Source organism: Nyctibius grandis, chromosome 11 (assembly GCF_013368605.1).
Source record: "Nyctibius grandis isolate bNycGra1 chromosome 11, bNycGra1.pri, whole genome shotgun sequence".
Classification (NCBI taxonomy): domain Eukaryota; kingdom Metazoa; phylum Chordata; class Aves; order Nyctibiiformes; family Nyctibiidae; genus Nyctibius; species Nyctibius grandis.
This window is the reverse complement of record NC_090668.1, coordinates 23437011-23456826: the sequence shown is the minus strand read 5'-3', so window position 1 is coordinate 23456826 and position 19816 is coordinate 23437011. Positions and strand designations below refer to the sequence as shown.

At 46.3% G+C, this 19816-nt stretch overlaps 2 protein-coding genes across 10 annotated transcripts in view; one reads left to right on the top strand and one right to left on the bottom strand.

Moving 5' to 3' along the window:
* Positions 1 to 4544: 4544 nt before the first annotated feature.
* Positions 4545 to 14524, top strand: LYSMD4 (LysM domain containing 4). Of its 3 annotated transcripts, none has more exons than XM_068410166.1 (4): positions 4545 to 4620; positions 6055 to 6342; positions 10345 to 10687; positions 11879 to 14524. In XM_068410166.1, exons 2-4 carry the CDS (start codon positions 6070 to 6072, stop codon positions 11974 to 11976), a joined length of 714 nt encoding a protein of 237 aa, XP_068266267.1. In that variant the 5' UTR covers positions 4545 to 4620; positions 6055 to 6069; the 3' UTR covers positions 11977 to 14524. The 3 variants fall into 3 exon arrangements, with proteins under 3 accessions (XP_068266267.1, XP_068266266.1, XP_068266265.1); XM_068410165.1 differs by having other exon boundaries at positions 10345 to 10693; XM_068410164.1 differs by having other exon boundaries at positions 10345 to 11964.
* The window catches only part of MEF2A (myocyte enhancer factor 2A), a 91319-nt gene continuing 85264 nt past the window's right edge, over positions 13762 to 19816 (bottom strand). For all 7 annotated transcript variants that reach the window (XM_068410162.1, XM_068410163.1, XM_068410160.1 and 4 more), the window contains 2 exons: positions 18338 to 18464; positions 13762 to 17839 (listed from right to left, as the gene is read on the bottom strand). In XM_068410162.1, coding sequence (XP_068266263.1) covers positions 17476 to 17839; positions 18338 to 18464 — 491 coding nt within the window. In that variant the 3' untranslated portion in view covers positions 13762 to 17475. The remainder of the gene's footprint in view (positions 17840 to 18337; positions 18465 to 19816) is intronic.

Sequence of the window (19816 nt, the reverse complement as noted above, 5' to 3'; positions counted from 1 at the left end):
AAATGTAATCCTCGTAGGTGGCAGTAATTTGGTGTCTGAGCTGGAGATGAATGATGAAGCTGGGTCTTTATTATAACACCTGCTACGTTACAAACAGGAGAAAAAGCTCGCGAGGGTGGAGGCAAGAGCTGTGCTTCTGCCCTGGAAGAAGTCAGAGGTACAGGATAGCCAGCACCTCGCACCCCGACTGCAAGAGATGACAAATCTCTCGTCTCATTGCGGCAGCAGCAGGGTCCTACCTGGGGAGGGCCACAGGCCACAGTGGCCATTCGGAAGGGTGGGCTGGGCGTCACACTGGGTGTATCCCTGAATAAGGCATGGGCTGTGTGCAGGTTGGGTTGCCCCTGAGCCCGGGATGCCCCTGCAGACAAGGTGTGAAGCTGGCTGTCAGCCAGGTCTCAGGGCTGCTCCTGCGCAGCAGCACACACACAGGCTTTGTGCTTCTTTCCAGGTGCGACCACCTAAACCATCAGCTTTTTCCTGAGAGTGTTAAGTTTCAGCCCAAAACCCTTCCAGGGCAGTCAACAGCAGGAGCAGCCCTCCTCTGCGGAGTTGCCTGTGGCTAAGTTTGGAACCTGCTGAGCTAGACAAGCACTTCCAAGAGGAGAGACCATTAAAAGAGGCAAGGTGTAACCTCATGCTACCAAATGTGCACTCAGAGTAACCTCCATAGCTCAATTAACTACATTAAGTATAGACCTATAATTAATTTAATTTAACTGAGGTTTTCTTCCCTGTGTTGTGTGCCTACTGCATCAACCTCTTAAACTTATTGCTGTGTATATAATTCAATAAAATGTACATACAGTACCCGCACAAGCTTAGTCACTCCGGACACCAGGGAGAGTATTATTTTGTTGTATTTGGCTCATACTTCTGCCTTAACACAGGGGGTAACTTCACTGAAATCGGTTATGCTACATTAGTCCAAAACCAGAGCAAAGCCCAGTGTCTATAAATTATTTGCAACAGAGGCATCATAATTTCTATAATGCAATGTCCTGAGCATGGATGTGGTTTGCTACAGCTGCCTTCCCAGTTTCCCACTAGAAAACAACAAAATAAAGACAGAAAGGAGTACTCATCTTTTTTTGAATAATTCAGCAATATCAGAAATATCAGCAGATTCATGTTGCCTCACAGTGCTGTATAGGAGCCTTCCCCTGTATATGCTAAACTAAACAGGAATAGTCAGTTGATATTAAGAAGCAGATATTCAAGTAGTATTTTTTTTAACTTGTGCTGTATGTAGTGTCAGGACGGTAGTTTGCTATTTCTGAGAGTCCCCTTCTTCATCTTTTATTGACTGTACAGTCTACATTTTTATTGTTAATAGCCCATATGGCAAATGAAATGGTTGAATGATTTCACTCTCTCTTGCTTTTATTAATCCCAAATTATGGATCAAGTCACAGTTAATGATGGCCCTGGTGATTTATGAATTGCAATTTTTATTCCTGCTAGTCCTGGACATTTGGAAATTGTCAGATGCCACCCTGAGCATCAGTTAGCACCGATGAGCAAGGTGTGCATGCATGTGTGAAACGGCCCATCTCTGGGCAGGAGAGTTAATTGAATACCGGTGCAAACAAGACGGGAGCTGCTTTCTGCTAGTTGCACATTAAGTTATTCATTTCCCCAGAGTGGAAAGCAGACTGTCACCGAGTGATCCGAAATTGAAATAATAGATTTTATTGCAGAGCTTAGAAGGTTGCTTAAAGAGGCGCAAAGACAGACACAAGGAATATGTGTCTGACACTTCCGACACTTCTGAAGTGAGCCTGAAAAAAGAGGGACAAAACCGAAGTGATGAAGAGAACAGCAATTCTGGATCTGAGCAAGAGCTTACAGGAATCGCAGGGATAAAAGAGGAGAACCCTGTTCTAGATTATGCTCTCTTTGGAAGGCCTCAAGCAAGACTTTAATGAAAGTTTTGATTCTTTATCACAAAGGGATTAACTCAAGCTCCTGGGAAGGAGCTTGCATCGATGTGAATGCTTCCTGGTGCCCAGCATCATGGACATTTTGCTACTTCGGATTAATCAAAAATGAGCAGACTTTCTCAGTTCTGTTGCTCTCTGCATTGACATAACTCAGGCGTAGGAGGATTTCTTCCTGAAATTCAGGGGACGTATGACCCTTATGTTGGTTGAATGTATATAATGACTGAACCATTCAGCTCTCAGACAGACTTCACTTGTTTGTGGCTTTGCAGCTCTCACAATCTATCTGTTAACAACAAAAATATTCCAATTATTTGGAATGATGATATCATCCATGTGATTGGCCCAGAGCCAACATCAGCACTCCTACCAGACAGACAGTTACTTCTTGTTACGAATTATCACATTCTTCGTGCTGACCACAGTTTGCAGCAACTGAGCTGCAGCACGGCGAGGTCATTGGGAAGCAGCAACATTTGCAGTAACAAAGCCGCTGAGCAGACACATCCCTCAGTTCACTTGGGGACCATGTCTAAAATGATCTATCTGCTGATTGCTCCCGCACCACCGCGTCTCTCTACTTTGGTTTGAACAAACGTGGCTTACACAAACACGGCGGGGAGCGGTCGAGCTTGGAGGACCAGGAGGGATAAGCTGTTCTGAGATGCAGAGTTGAGCTGTTCTGCTGTGAAGTGAAACAGTTCAGGAAAGGCCAAGGAGTCAGCAAAAGGTGCTGGGAAAGGACACAGGGCTGAACTTCAGCTGTTGCGAATGGAAAGATCAGCGGAGGATGCTCACACTGAAAAAGCCTGGAAAAAGCAGATAGGTATCTAAAACATTTTGAAAAGCTTCCAGTCGTGGTGGTTTTCTCAGTGTAAGAAATCTGTGTTGGATTAACTATCTAATAGTGAAATCATCTCACTCTGCTAGAGGCAGATTTCTGTCTGAAGTGAAAACAAGTATAATATTTGAAGGTAAAATACTATAGTTTGAAGGTCCCAGAGGGCAGAAGGCGCAGGGCTGCACTCAGCAAATGGACCCTAATTCCCTATCATTTCCCTGTTCAGGCCTGGTAAAACATATCACATCTGCCACTTGAATTTTAGACCAAGATAAAGGGAATCTTATAAAGCCCTATAACTCAAGAATGCTACATAGTTAAAGCAGGTTCTGTGATCCTTTTGCAGCATGGATTTATTGCAGAAGGACTGCTGGGAAGGAGAGCAGAGTCATTTCATGGGACCACAAAGGCAGCAGGTAGCTGGGGTCCTGCTGCTACAGGCAAACAGTGCTGGGATAGTTTATGTCCGTGTAATGCTTGTAGGTCTAGAAACCACCAGAAAATGGACTGGGAGCTTCTCCATGTCCTGCCTGAAGTGAATTTGTCAAGATCCATCCAGGTCCTATTTAGGTACCACTAGAGTTTTATGTCAGGTTGCTGGTAATAAGAAAGGTGAAGGGCCTTTCCATGAACTAGTGCAGAGCTGGTCCCTGCAGAATCTTTCATAGACAGAAAAAAAATTCTGAGCCATTTTAATTTCCCAGAAAAGGCAGGAAGCAAATTGTCAGCGTAAGTGCCCAAGCTATTGCTTAAAAAAATAACGTCAGTGCTTGAGGAGCCTTCCTTCCTCTCCTGTGTGTGACATTTGTCAACTGATGTTGCATCTAACCCGGTGGTAGCAAGAGCTGGAGAGGAAATACTCTCCCCTCTTGCCTTCCCTGCCTCTGGTACCCAGATTGCATGAGAGAAGGCAAAGGGATAGCCAGCAACTGCGCTCAGCTTTAATTTAACTTAAAAGTAGGTTTGTCCATCTCCTTTAGGGCAAATAGCATCCGGCAGCCCTTCGTGCTCTGAGCAAAGCCCCGAGGCTGTCCCTCGCAAAAGATCTTCACGGGAGCCCTTGGGCGAGTGGTGCCTGGTTAATTCCTGCAACCAGCCACGAGGAAACACTTCTCCTCTCCCCCCCACCCCAGAAAAGCTTCGCATGTGGAAATTGTTAAAGATTTATCCTGAGCGTGTTTTTTTAAACCTAAGCCACAAGTCAGGATGGGCCAAGAAAAACATACCAGGGCAGAACGCACCTCATCATCTCCACCGACCGCTCTGCCCGCACCGGCTTCGCCGCGGCTGGGGCTGAACGCGAGCGGTGAGACCGTGGGGAAGGGAACGGCATCCCCATGCCCTCACCATCCTCGCCGAGCAAGTCCGAGGCCCGGACTGGCCACTCCACCCTCCCAGCAGTGCTTTGCCGTTCCCAGCATTAGGCCAAGTTTACCATAAATGGGATCTACGTGTATGTCTATGGTCAATATAACGACAATGCAATGACTGAAATGTTATTATAGCTGCACGTATAGTCACTATAATGTATATTTTTACAACGATACCATGCGCAGGGCTGTACAGGTGCGTACTGTCCCCCCGCCCTTACGAGCGCTCCGGGCACAGCTCCCGCCCGGCTGCGGGGGGCGCGGGCCCTTTAAGTGGGGCCCTCCCACCGCCGGCAAGGTCCAGCCCTGACCGCGCAACCAACCTCGCTCCACCGCCCTTTCCCGCCGCCCATTGGCCAGACGGCGCTGAAGGTCCCGCCTTCCGGCGCTGCTAGCCAATGGGAGGAGAGCTGGGCGAGAGTCGGGACTACGGTGGTGCGTGTGGCCGATGGCCGGCGAGCGGCGGGTCAGTGCAGGGGCTCGGGACAGGGCCCGCCACGGGGGTAGGGCCTGGCCACCCTCGGGGCGCGGGGGCTGAGGGGAGAGGAGCGGGGCCCTGCGGGGATCAGGCCCCCCCTGAGGCGCTGAGGGGATCGGGCCCCCCCTGAGGCGCTGTGGGGATCGGGCCCCCCACCGAGGCGCGGGGTTGGGGCGACGGTCCGGGCGGGCCGCCGCCTCGCTGTGCTCTGCGGAGGCGCCGCCGTCGGCCCCGGGAGCCGTGCCGGGAGCGGTGCCGGGAGCGAAGCGTCGATCCCGCGGCGGGGATGCCCCTCTGCCCTGCCGACACGGGGCGGGGGTCCGGGGAGGCGGGCTCCTGCCTCCCTGTGGTTGCCGGCACCCGGTTCGCCACACGTGTCGGGGCGGGGCGGGACCCAGGCCGTCACCCTGCGTGACCCAGGGGTGCGGGGGCTGGGGCGGCCAGAGCCGGCCTGGAGAAGGGTTTTGGCCCTCCCTGGGGAGAAACGATAAGTGAAGTGCGTCAGGGCAGCACCCTTGGCTTGCTGCTTATCGAAAGGCAGCGGTGTCCCACAGGAGCGTCAGGGAGACTGTGGCGCCAGCTCTCAGCAGAGCTGTGACCCTGCCTGCAGCCTGGGGGTGCCATGCTGAATCCTAGTGAAACCCCATAAATGGTAGTGGTTTCACCATAGAATATTTAGGCCAGTGGAGTTCTGTGGGAATGTGGGGTTTTCTTACCTATACCTGACCCTGACAACAAATTGTGGACCTGAGGATTGAAGGAAAAAAAAAAAAAGTAGCTTCCTAATAACTTGCTGCTGTAGGCCTAGCAATAATTAAAACAAAGTGCTTAGGCAGGTTCTTGTCTTAATACCACAAAATGACCTTGTCATTCAGGTTGAAGTTAAGTGTAGCTTGAGCTGGCCTTATTTTAAAAAAAAAAAAAGTGCACTTCCATGAAATTAAAATGTGGATTCTGAAAGTGTAGAGAACTAAGAACTTCTGGATAGGTGACATAAAGGCTAATTTTGTTCAGTTTTTAATATGTGTTGGTAGGAGATCTGATGTGGTTCCATGGATTTTTTTTTTTTTTTACCATAATTAAAGACACTTAGCTCAAGTGACTCAACTGCTTTTTTTTTTTTATGAAATTATAGAAAGTAGTATTTAAGATGTGTCACAAAGTAGTGTTATATAGTGTTTTGTCCACAGGTGGACAAAAAAAAAGGTTTGAAAATAATCTGCCCATTGTTGAAGTTTGTCTCCATAACCTTTCTAATACTTCTGTCATTGCAGTTAGAATGGCATCTTTTGGCTTTGCCCCTGGGAATATCTGGGTAGACAGAAAGCTTTGTGTGTGTATGTGTGTGTGCATGAATATCTTACATGCTAAGAAATAAATGCTGGTATTAAGGAAATTCAAAATGTCTGTTTTTTGTTCCAGGTGCTGGTATAAAAGATGAGGCTGAATGAGAGGGGGACAAGATCCTTCCAGGCTCCTGTCACCATCCACAACTACCCGGGCAGGCAGGTGTACGTGTTTCCCAATGGCCGATCTGATTCAGAAGAGTCATCGGAGGAGGAGCTCAATGTTATGGAGTTGCGACCGAGGGGCAAGGAGCAGCAGCGGTGGAGCACTGCTCGGGACAGAGTTGGAGATGTGGTGCTTCTGGAACGAGAGATCACAGAGGATGATAATCTTAACAAGCTAGCCCTGCAGTATGGTTGTAAAGTAAGAGCTGTCTCTGTTTGTTTGCTTTTAATTACTTTAGAGGTATTTTACACATAGCTTAGTTGCCAGAATTACAGGAAGGCATGCTGTTGTCTAATAGTTTTGATACTGAAAAGTGTTTGCCCTGTGTATTTCATGAAGGGTAAATATCAATATAAGCTGGAGAAAGGCAAAAAAAGACAAAAAAAAAACAAAAAAGAGCTCTTCAGCTAACAGCCCAGGAGGATGTTGTCAACCCCACGCCCTGTGTGACCTGCTTTCCTGTTTAATTTGAGTGACTAAGGGCAGTGTAGCAGTCATGATTTGTACTTGGTTATTTAAGTGAGGGCAAAACGTAGGAAGCTGAGTAGAGAAATGAGGGTGAGAGCCCTGCTCTCGAGGACCATATAGTTTTTGAAGCAAACTGAACAGTATTTTTTGAAAGGTGTGAGCTTACATGGTGCAAGGAAGGTCTAAGTCTAACAGGGGTGGAAAGTTCAGGTCGCAGAGTCCAGGTGCTGTCTGTGCATGTGGGTTTTGATTGTTTGCTGTCATACCCAGAGGCGTGTGCAGTTCAGCCATCTGCATGCAGAAGGGAGTGCGTGTGCCCAGTGGATTTTCTCTGGAGTTGGAACATAACTACAAAATACATTTTCTTTGTTCCAAAGCAGAGCGCTTTATAGAAAAACTGTTGAAAAGTTTAATTACCTGATCTGAACGTTAGAAGTACCCCGTTGTTTAGCAATTAAAGCTGTATTTTTAGAGCCTCCTTTATCTGCAAGCTGCGCTGTGATTAAAAAGTTCCGTGATGCAAACAATTGGACAGTGACCTGGATGGGGATAATGACACAGTGCTGGCTCAACTGCTGCAATACTATTGCAGTCCGTCTTGCTTAACAACACAACAGCTGTGTGGTGCAGCTGAAGCAAGAGAGCTTAGAGGAATTGCGACAATTCCTCCCCTCCCATTCCCTTAGAAACACAAACAAAACAAAGAAGAAACCCTTCTAGGTTCTGCTGATGAGCCTGATGAGTGTAAAGAAGCGAGTCTGGTAGGACTTGAATAGGCCTTGATTGGCACCGGCAGAGCCTGAGACTCGGAGCTGCAGCAGTTGACTTTGTAGTTGTGACTACTGCTCATCTCTGAGCAGCAGCAAGTGCGTCGTTATTGGCACTTATGCAGAATCACAGCTGTTCGATGAACTCAAAAGGAGGGAGATTCTGAACAAGTCTTTTGGTTTATGGCATGAAAGAGCTTGCTGTGCCCCTGGTACTGTAACTCTGGAGGACTCAGTCTTGTCCCTGCCACGACTGTCCATCTGCCTCCTCTGCTGCCCCGCTCCTGGAGCCTTTCAGCCCCAGCAAGTGCAGGTAGATCTGCTCTGCCTGCCCTGCTAAAGGCTGCTGGGCTTGTGGTGGGGAAAGCAAGCTGATGGGGAGGCACCAGGTAGTCAGTGTTCTCCACCCACCAGAAAAAACCTGTCCTGCTGCCTCCCTCCCTTCCAGAAAGGGCACTTCTGACTTGTGCCAGTTAAACTGCAGAGGTACAGAAATCCTTATTGTTGGAGATTTGTGTATTTGTCTGTTTACAGACTGGCACTGATCAATTTTCATGTATTTTGGTTTACTTGCACAATTAAGCAGCTCCTGAAAGGCTTCCAGGACATCAGTGAGGAAGATTTGTAGCCATAAATGTATGCGACTGTGTTTAAAAAATCCAGGATGAGCTTCTTGAATCAGTGAGAACTTGTCAGGGCCTGCTTGGGCTGGGGGCATTAAGACAGTGCAACACATACAGCTTTGTGTGTGCTACAGATAACTTACTTGGCAGAGATGCAAAGCACTTCAAAATTCTCATTTTTACTCTTGACCATTTATAGTCCTGGCCTGCATTTGGCATTGTTCTTAGCTGGGACAAGAGGAGCTCACTGCAGCCAAAAAAAAATGAGTACAGAAAATAAGCCTAAATGGCTTGTGCAGCCGAGTGCCCTCGCATGCTTCCCATCAGCTTTGTTTGCTGTTTCTGTGTGAGTGCTGCTCCACTTTCTGTTTCTAGAGCCTTAGCACAACATTGCAGTGTTTTATTGCAGACGCTGCAGGGGATATTTACTGTCCCAATAATTTGTTTTCATTGGAACAAAACCAAAAATTGAAGCACCACCTCAGTTAGGAGGCTTTGGGTGAGATTGTTATTTCATAACTGAATAATTTTTGCAGGGTTTAAGTCCTGATGTTGCGCTGGGGCAAGCTCTGAGGAGTCTGAACCAGCAGTTGAGGATTCCTTTTGCCCCAGGGGCACCAGATTAGGATCTAGATTAAACATCCCATTTTCAGATTTCTCAAGTTTTACAGAGTAAATGTGAGATTCCAACATTCTGCCCTTCAGCAGAGTCTTGCTTTCTGGCTGTGACGTAGCAGATTTGCCAGCTTTCAGGGACTGCACGGTAGATGAGCTTGATGTGTTCCCTGACAGCCTGTATGGGCTGGAGGGGAGATCCACGGGAAGAAGCAGCTCTGCAGGCTGCTGCAGCTCCCCTCTCCTGGGGCCCAGTGCACGGTCCTGTGGGAGCTCCTGGCAGGGGAAGGAGGGAGGGCTGCCTTCCCCTCCGCACCTCCTGCGCTGCACCCCTGCCAGCAGCACAGCCTGCAAGTAGCCCTGAACATTGGTTGCAATGGCAAAGGGAGATGGTCAGGCTCCCTTCTGGTATGTTTGTCTTTTAAAGGGAGATCTTTGCCCTGAACTAGCAAAGATTTTGGCACTGATGGCACTTACACATTTGCTTAGGATGTAAATTACTTTCTTGTTTTTAGTTCCCCAGTTTCATTGGTAGCCTCAAGCTCATGAATGCAATTCATACAATAATTTACGAGATTCCTAGAAGAACAAATCAAACGTTCTCTGAAAGTGCAGTTCTCATACTGTGTCTCTTCTGTGTGATATATCGGAGGTGGTTAAGCTGCTCGTGTTGCCTTTCTCTTTGGTTTGGGGTCCTGCTTTTGTCTTTGTTTTGCATCCTCCAGCCTTTCCCTCGAGGTTCTTTCATGTCTCCTTGGCTGTTCTCAAGAGCTCCTTGCACACATTGACATTCCTGTTCATTTTCTTTGACACAGGACTTAGGGCAGCTGAGAAGTTCATGTACTTACTTATTAGGTGGTTGCGAGTACATGCTGTATTAAGCTGTCTTCTCTTTATTTAACATTAAATAAAGGCTGCCTTGCCGTTGTCTTTCCTTTGATATTGGCTGTCCTTGTGACTTACTCTGTACGTCTGGTTTGTTCTTTCTTGCTCTTACTGCTGTTTGCATCACTGAGCTGGGTGGGAATACTGGTCACAGATGGAGACACACGCACCACCAAAGACGATCACAGATGCACCGAGATTATTGCCTTAAGCGAACCTTCAGCGGGAGCATTTGCTGACTGGAGCAATGAGCTGTGTGGAGCTGCTGTCGTGCAGAAGAGGGGTGGTGCTTGGGAACATGAGCAAAGGGTGCTCGGGTCTGCGTGGGAGAGATGCTCACCTGCTCTCTTCCAGGCTGTGATCTTGCTTTCAAAACTGCACTGTGCTGCAAAGATGCAGCTCTGTTCACTCTGAAATCGTTTTCCGAGCTGGGGGAGGGTTTTGCCTGCTCGTATTGACATTGTTTAAGGTATGAAAACGATTTTTAAAAGGATTTGTTATAAAGACTCTTCTTGCCTTCACTTGGAGTAGAAAGTAAGTGAGAGAAGGGCAAAGAAAGCAAAAGGAAGGAAAAACAGTATTAAGCAACATACAGCCTATGAGAGAGCCAAGAGCACTGGAGGAGGTTATCGCCCGGTTCAGTAGGGGACCGTCTCTATCCTGCAGGTCCTGGAGCATCCCTGAAACAGCTGGGAAACCTCTGCAGACCACTAAGCCACTGGCAGCCAGGGCTTGCTTTTATCTTCTGGTTGCTGCTTGCACACTAGTTTTGTACTGGCTGCATCCTGCTTCAGTACGGGGTTGTCCTACACTAATACTCGTGTCCTTTTTGGATTCTGTAGGTTGCGGATATCAAACGTGTCAACAACTTCATCCGGGAGCAGGACTTGTATGCGCTGAAGTCCATCAAGATCCCCGTGAAGACCCACGGGCTGTTAACGGAGAATGGCGGAGACCTGAGGCCGCTCCCGCCTGTGCCCTCCCAGACCGGCCTGACGCTCGTGGACTTGCCGGAGCCCGATGATGGTGCGGGCGGCTCTGCTGACGGCAGACACCTCAGCGACTACTTCAAGGGGATTGACAAGAGCATTCAGGACGTGGTGCAGGCTGAGGTCCAGCTGAACGCAGAGTATTGCGTGGAAGCACTGGAGAGGCCGCTGCGCGAGCCAGGGAAACAGGAGACCGGTAATGGTGCAGACTGTGGGATCCAGTGGTGGAACGCAGTTTTTATTATGCTCCTGATAGGAATTGTCCTGCCAGTATTTTATATCATCTATTTTAAAACACAAGGCCTGGTGGCTCATACCTCCAACACAACAGTAACCTCAAATATTTCAACAGATGGATTGGAAGGGAAATTACCACAAAGCTCAGTTGTGGGGAAAAAACCCTAAGGGGGAGAGGCAGCCAAACACAGCCTCTCCTCCCGGCACTGAAGCCCGTACGCCAGTGATGCTGACTTGAGTGCAGTTGGGGGATAACAATACAGATCATGTTTATATTTTTAAGTAGCTGATTGATGATGTAATCCTGACCTTGACTGAAAGTGAGATGATGTGGTTTTATGGAAGAATAAGGATGCTTTGTTGCTTGTGAAGGTCGTCAGGCAGCTGGCTTAACATTTGTGAACTTTGTTGAGGGAAAAAGTATTTTGTAGCAATTCACTCATCTTGCTTGCTTCGGGTATTTCTGAATGCCTTGGCTAAGAAGCAGATCCTTTGCTGCTGAGATAGAGAGTGCAGTATTAATGTGATTGGAAAGCGGGGAGGGGTGTGGTTTGCATTTTAAGACAACACTTTTTGCTAGAGCAGAAGCGGAGACTCTTTTTTTTCTCTGAAGTGTCATTTTTACCTCTTGCAGACCATGGCAGTATTGGCATAGTTAACCCTGAACTGATGCCTTCTAGTGTGTTAAGCTATGACTGCTACAGCATGAGGATGCTGCCAGCACCTCACCATGTCATCCTTGAGTGAGTGTTTAAGCTGTGTTTATTAGGATGCTTCAAGCCCACCCCGGGAAGGGTGAGCCCAGCGCTCTGCTCCCCGATGAAATCCTTCAGAGACATCTCTCACAAGCCGGTCTCTGCAGGCAGCGCTCATTGCAGAAGCTGGGCTTTTGCCAGGTTACTGCTCGTCCAGAGCCAATACGGCAGAGGCCAAAGAGTGCTGGAGGAGCGTGTGAGAGCAGCGTTAAGCCTGCGGTACGCGCTTCTCAAAGGCGCGTTTGTTGGGAGGAGGCCTAGCCAGTATTACCTGTTAAAAATAATAATAATCCATAATGGTGCATCTCAACCAATCAATTGCAGTCATGGACTTGACTGTCCTCATTTGTAGTCTTTGTGTGAGAGAGCATTGCTAAGTTGCATTGAATTTGCAGGAAAGAAGCCCCGAGGTACCTTAGACAGTTGTGGCAGGAAGCGTAAATCCTTCATCGGATGGGGCCATGAAGCTGCTGCATGTTACACGTTCCTGTGAGCTGCTGATGTTTGCATTAAGAAGCTGCTGAGTGCGTAGGAAAGACCAGTGAAGCTTTGGAGGCTCGTGGTGGCCCAAGATGCCGGTAAGCCTGAGGACTGTGCTCTGTGGGATGAGTCAGTAAACACTACATGCTGGAGGGGAGCAGAAAGTGAGGCTTTGGGGAGTTTTGTTGCAGAGAAGCATTTGCCTCAAAAAATTTAATTAATTGAGCCAACTCAGGGCCTGCTGGCGGAGGTCAGCGCTCTCCTGGAACCAAACACTAAGGTATTTTGTGGCACAGTTGTGTGAACCCTGCCCGGGGGTGTGGTAATGTCCGATGTCAGTAGTGGCTCGCTCTGGGCATGGTGTCAGTGAGGGTCCCGGCCCTTTCCTGGGCTGCTGGCACAGGGCTGGCAGCTGCCGTCGCTCCTGAGGGCGAGGGCAGAGCTGCTGGGCGGGTGGATACAGGCATTGCTTGTGTCCCCCACCCTTGCCCTGCGCAGACCCCTCCTGCCCTGTGTGGTGCCTGTCCAGCCGCCTATAGAAAAGGGTGTGGGATCTTTCCTGCCGCAGAGGCCGTGTCAGTGCAGCAGCCAGCCCTGTCCGGAGCCCTCGGTGGCTGCCGGGGCGTACAGTAAGGGCAGCACCTGCTGCAAGGCCAGGCCCATCCTGCCTTGGAACGCGTGATGGGGTGGTTTTGTTGCTTACAGCTCTGTGAGCGAAGGGGAAGCGGGGTGAGAGCTGCGGTAGAGGCTCCTGTTGTGTGGGCACGAGCTCTTCCTGGCCCGAGGAGGAGCAGAGTGACAGTGTCTGTAAGGGGAAGGTGGAACTGAGGCTCCCCAGCAACGTGAGGAGCAGCATGCCGAGCAAGCAGAACCGTGTGATGTTATAACCTGTGTTTCCTGCAGCCATCAAAAAAGTGCTCAAGAAAGCCTGAGGGAACCTAATTTTGTACATGAGTATCTTATACTGAAAACTTGTATTTTTCTTCTGTGAAGGAAATATATCACTCTTTGTTCTGGGAGGGGGGAGAGGGGGGGATTATTAAATTTTTAAATAAAGCAAAATGAAATAAAAGCACAAGGGGCACCACCCACCCCAGACAGCTCATGGGTTTATTTTGTCAGCACAACTAGACTACACTGTCACCCAGCTGAGCACTCGCCTTGGACAGCTGAGCACCTTGCCACACCCCCACCTGACACGAGGAAGAGTAAGAATCAGAACAGGGATCTGCTCACGGAAGAGGTGTGTGTTTCACTGCAGGAGCTTGGAGGGGGGGGTGGCACCAGTTCCTGGTTGCTGGTTTCAAAAGGCAGAACCGTGGCCAGGGAGGCAAAGCAGCGACGGGAGCAGGGCAGCGCTGCGTGGTGCAACTGCCCCCAGCCACCGCCCCGGCCGTCTGTCTGTCTGTCTGCCTGGCTCACAGCAGCACTTACAGCAAGAAACGGGAGCGACAGCAGGGAAAAGAGAGGTGAGGGCGTGCAGAGGGACAGGAGGGAAGAAGGGCTTGCCTTCAGGTCACCAGGCTGCTCCGACCCAGGGTTTTTTGCACATTTCTGTAACCGTGGTGTAATAAGGTTCTTACGGAGCATCAGTTCTTAATTTGGATGTGGTAACAAGGGTCTGTATCCCCGTATCGATTAAAAGACTCATTGCTGCAGTAAAACTGGCCTTCCAACCCCAACCATTCTATGATTCTACGACTTCAAAACCAAAGCTGACGAGGGTTTGAGCCAGCTGGAGAGGGGGCAAAGCTGCGCCAAACAGGACCATGCTCTGCAAACACGAGAGAGGCCGGAGTACACAGTAAAAGCCAGTATCTTTACTTTAGTGAATGCAGGATACAAATATTTTACAACAACCTCTAGCATTTTCTTAACCATTTGATAAAAAGTTCACTAGAATATTTATTGTATATTGAAGAAAAAACAACACATTCAGGGAAAAAAATTGAGATTAACTTATTTTTTTCTTAAAAGATTCGTCTCAAGGATGGCAACAAAGTCCAGCTTGTGCCGCCAAACGGCTTATCATCATTAAACCGTGAACAGCTTCTTTGTGAACTGTTGACTACAAACATTTACCAAATACATAAATCTCTTTTAAAAAAGCCATTTTAAATATAGCAAAGCAGTGTTCTCTTGCACAGCAAAGTGAAGAAAGTTTCTACTAAGATTTAAATGTTTACATTTGTTAAGTCTTTCTTTCACATTCTAATTTCACTTCTTCCCATGATCAATTGCTAGGAGTTATTTTGTTCCTTATTTACTATGTATTTCTTGTGCGCACAGTAATTCGCAAGTTTCTGATGCGTTAGTGTCCTTTAAGTGAAAGGAAAGGCTAAAGCATTTTCCTCTGACGAATCCCTGATAACATGTACTCTTAACCCCTGTAGTGAGAGCTCGACGATGGAGAGGTGATTTGTCACAATAGCAGATAAAAATCAATCAGACTTCAATGGGTTCAGCCCGGGATTGGATGCACTTGCAACTGCATTCAGTACAGTTAATTAAAAAAAGCATTTTTTAACCTGTTGAAATATCTGTGCTATGTCTTTTTTTTTTATAAAACATTTTTACAATTCCTAAAAAAAGTATGTTCCAAAGTTAGTTACTTGTTATTAAAAACCAGGATTCCCATTTATTCAACGGCATGAGATTCGCTCCGAGAGAGGAGAAGACTTGTTCTGTTGGAGGGTTTGGGGCAACACGTGAACAGTCCCCATGGTGGTTCTGAAGAACCGCTTATTTTTGTTTTAATTCATTGGTGCATTTTCAATACAAACTCTAACCCTTACGTAGCTTTTTTCTTTAAGAAAACAGTAATAGTACTGTTTAAAAACCTGCATAGAAATAAAGACTATTGAGATACAGTCAGCAAAGCCATCTTATAAGGCACACAAGAAAATAGACAGTAAATGTGAATGCAGAACTCCCACTCGGATGTACAGCAAAGTTCATACATGTGCATAAATAATGAAAACATCACATAACTTCTCAGAGCATTAAAAGGTTTTCTGAAGTGGTAAGTGAATTCAGTCACTTCGGCAACAGAGTTGCTATTAGAAAGAGTCTCATTTTCCTCTACGCTTCTCTAAACCGGTAACTGACTACAACAGGGAGTAATTTCCAAAAAGGAAGTGGCTGAAAGGAGCCAAAACCTGTACGTTTGTTGAAATTCCCGTGACAAGAGCTCGGTTTGGGCAGCTGCGTGTGCTGCCTTTGTTCTTCAATGACACATCAGAGCAAGCAGCCGAGGAGATCACTCTCCCCCTTGGATTTCCATTTCTCACACTACTTAGTTACAGTATCAAGTAAGTGATTCTTTAAATTACCAAAAAAATCAAAGCCCAAGCAAAAATTTAATAAATATTGGGGATCACTTTTAGAGGAGCTTGGATAACAGAACTACCAGCAGTAAGGTTTACTTGTAGCTCCCTAACGTGGTTCCCAGTACGAAGGAACACGTCCCACGTGCAAGAAGGTGAGGGGCACAGCCCGCACCGGGACAGAGAGCAGATCTCGCCAAGGCAGGATGCTCCTCGTGCGGAACCAGCCCCACCAAACCTGCTGCTGGCAGCCGGCACACTGAGCATTTGGCTCCTGAGACATTTTGCTGCTCAAACGTGGCTTGTACCCACCCTGATCCATTGCTTTGAGCGGGGCCTAGAAGCTACCAGGAGGGACAACCCTGCCACAACACAGCCAGGCTCCGCAAATTAACATCCCGCTACCAAAGCCAAGTACAAAAAACCTTCTCTGAACCAGCTGTTGGGACACGATGGGCCTCTGGATTCCTCCCTCGCTTTCACAGAAGCAGCAAAGAGGAACAGCAAATTTCTTTCCAAGGCTGAGGTTTTATCCTGAACCACTTACCGACTTCAAACACCTTTTGTGCTCATCTGATATGTGTTATTTCCCTACCGTGAGAAATCGGGTCAAGTTTTTTCACTGTTGGATTTTTTTTTCCCCCTCCTCAGAAGAGGCAGTTTCAAAATGATGCCTTAAAATGTGTTGTAACAGATTTTTTTTATATTTATGCAGGATGAACTTAACACCGGATTTTTTTTTTGCCACTTTGCTATTTATATACATATATATAAAATGTATAATGAAGCTTAACCATACAGCACAGAGATTACAATTTAACGGCACACATTCACCACCAGTGAGGGGGACGACCCCTTTATACACCCTCTGAAAAATCTGGATAATAATATTAATAATAATTAAAATCCAAAGAAAGTACAGTATATTTAACAAAATAGTAAATATTAAACAGTGAATACTCTACTTAATAAGGACCTCGCCTTTTTTCAAGTTGGCGTCAATCCACAAAAATATACTTTTTAATCTGGTGAACGTACAATACATAGGTACTTACACCAAAGGTGATAATATATTTAGGATGCTATATACACAAAGAGTTTGGCTCAAATTTAAATTTACATATAAGTGTTCATGGCTTATTTTTCCCCCAAGGTTTCCGCCTGCAAGTTTTTCCTTTTCATCTTTGAAAGCAAAAACTAGAAAGTCAAAATAAGATAAAACTATACTCTACAAAAAAGCTACAACATACAGCTTTGGCTTATATAAATAATTCATAGCAGAATGTGTTCAAAAGTACTGTATATAACTTTATATATAGTCTTCAATTCATTAGGGTATTGTTTTCTTTAATATAAAATATACATGAGCTAAAATCCGTTTCTATATTTTTCAAAGGTATGAACGTAAAAACAAATTTGTCAAACATATTCCAATTATAACTTAATATATTAATTTTATTTTGTTAATGTTCTATTTTCTAGGCTAATATTTTCTGAATATTTCATGCGAGTTCTCTATGTCTCTCTTTCACTCATTACAAAAATCACTTCTTTGACCCAATACACTATTTTTTTTTTTTTTTTGCACGTGCAAAACAGGGTTTTTGTTTTTGTTTTTTTTATTTCTTACAGCATCAGCCCTTCTCCATGCACCCTCTGCAATAGAGACCCATGCCAGGTTGGGTAATAGAAAGGTCATTTTATGTACAGTATTGCTTTCTTCTTCCTGCTTTTCTACTGCTCTGCTGCTACAAAGCATTATTTCTTAACTACGAGTAACCATACAGCTTGAATAAAACACACAGGGACACTACTACAGGCGAGCCCTCTCGGTTTCTGCAATCTAGTGTGTAGGATTACAACGCGGGTACAACGGTTCTCTGCAAAACGGGTTCTATTATGGAAACGACAAGTCCAGGGAAGTGCCCGACTAGATCAACACCTACAGGATTGTTCTGTTACATTTTGCCATGGGACATCTGCAGCTATACAAGAAGTTTGTTATAAGTGCCTGATGGTTTTGTGTATGCTACACACACTAGCACATATATATGCATGTGAAGATATATATATGCACGTATGTATATACATATAAATATACTTATTTCATGTCCTTATTTATAAATTTAGATATGTCAGGACAGTTCATTTTGAGAACACAAAACTGAAGAGGCAACACTGCAAGTTTATGTCACCCATGTGTCCATCCTCATTCGTTTTACCGATGGACTCTCTCTGTCTTCGGAATTGGGTGGCCTCCCCAGCACGACAGGCGAATGGAAATCACTTCTCGGGTCCTCCCGATCGCTGCCATCGTAGGAGCTGCTGGAGCTGCTGAGACTGTCAACAGGAGAGCGCCCCATCTCCTGCCGCGACTGCTGCTGCTGCTGCTGCGGTGGCTGCTGCTGCTGCTGGGGCTGTGGCTGCTGTTGCGGGAACCCAGAGGGAGTTACACGGTCCCGGGGAGGTGAAATTGGTTCAGATTTGATGTTGATGTTTTGGTTGGTATTAATGGATAAATTTGAACCCTGAGATAGCTGGCTGCCAGTACTGGGAAAAAGAAAACCAAAAGGCAGCAATAAGAAAACATGAAAAAGGAAAAGAAAGTGACAATTCATGTGTCTGTGTGATGGTGAGGTCTTGTGGTTCAACACCCTCACAATGAGCACGTAAAGAAACGCCACTTACTGAAGTGAAGAAACAAAGCTGAAAAAAGCACTAATTAAAGGTCTGAACGCGTTTACAGAAGTTAAAAACCAACAGAAATATTTCCTATTTCCAAACATTTAAGTTCACCACATAGGTGACTCCTTTGTAAGGAGCTGGGCCTGCAGGGACACAGCTCGTCAGCTTGAGCACTGAACTGACACAGGGACAAACAACAGGGAAGGAGAATGATTTTCCAGCCAAGGAGCAAACCTGAAAGGCAACGCACTGTCACCAGCAGACAAGAAATTAAAATAGTCTGGTGCTAAATATTCCCCAGCGCAGATTATTCAGCTTGAAGTGGCCGGGGTGCAGCACTGCAAGGTTATCAGATGTACTTACACGAGAGAGCTGAGGGCTGCTGGACCCAGATGGTGCTGCTGCCAGGCAGATACCTGCCCCAGAGACAGCATTCCCGGGGAGTTAAACCCCTGCAAGGCAGACAGGTCTGCACTAGTCAAGGAGTAATCTAAGAGGGAAAAACAAAGTAGTTTATCAGTTTTATTTTTATATACATACACACATATATATATGTGACAATATGTGATACACACATGCACACAAATATAAAGACCTTCTGCCCAAAAGGCAATAAAGTAAAAAATAAAAATAAAATAAAAAAATAAAGGCAAGTGACCCAAAGGAGTCCAAAGGTGAAAACGCTGCAGTCTGGGAGCAGTCCTTCTAACTTCACAAGGAGCTTAACAGGACATGAGCCCCCAAACACCAATTTTTTTTTGCATTCTGCTTTCAATTCCTACATGTTGCTGTCTCGTATAGCTTCTTCTGAACTCCCAGGTACAACATATTTATGCATTTTATATGCATATGTGTGCATCTTACAGCAAGACAAATATTTGCATTTCTGAAGATTTTAGCCTGCATGGAAATTTCAAAATGAAACAAAAAGGGAAGAACTCACACAAGTCATGAGAAAGGAACGGTGTTTCTCACACTGACCTTACTGAAGACCTCCTGACTCTGGTTCAGTTCCCAGAAGGGAGGCAGCAGTTAGTGAGGAGACACACACTGGCCCACGTTACACAGCACTTCACAGCCCTATATCCAAACCTATATCCAAACCCACCCAGCAGAACAGCGCTGGCTGCCACCGTCCTGGCTGCCAGGGCAGGCCAAGGGACGCTGGAGCGGCAGCGACTGGCGCATGCGCGGCTGCAGCCCGGGCGGGGGCTGGATGCCCAAGGGATGGTGTGACCACAGTCACTGCCGCTGGGAGCCCGAGTGACCCCTCGGCCCACTCCATCTGTGCAGTCCTGCATCACATTCTCCCTCTCCCTACAACACCCTCACTCATTGTATCTGATTAAACCGTCATGTCTGTATCACAAAAGAAACCTCTTTATTTAGAACAAAAAGTTGTAATTATTTAGAAATACAACTTAAATGGATAATAGGAAATACAACATATTCCTAATCAACAGTCAGTGCCTGGCTGTTGGTTTTGGCTAGGCTATAATGCTTAGACAGTTCTCACTTCATCCACACAGGGGAAGTTATTTTCACTTTATCGTTATCACTCATGCTTTTCTTTCACGTTTTAAAACAAAGCCGCAAACACTTCTCAGCTTTTAATTATTTTGTAATGTAGCTTCCTTAAAATAATTTCTAGTCTCTTGAGAACGCGACAAAATGCTACCAGCCAAACTTACTTTATACTGCCAGAACAAAAAATTCTGCTTAAGTAGGGTTTGTGCTTTGCTTTGGTTTGTGTTTGGTTTTGTTTTTTGGGTTTGTGGGGTTTTTTTTTTTGGTATTGTCCTAAAATGACAACACCCTTATGATTTATCTCTCTTGAGATAA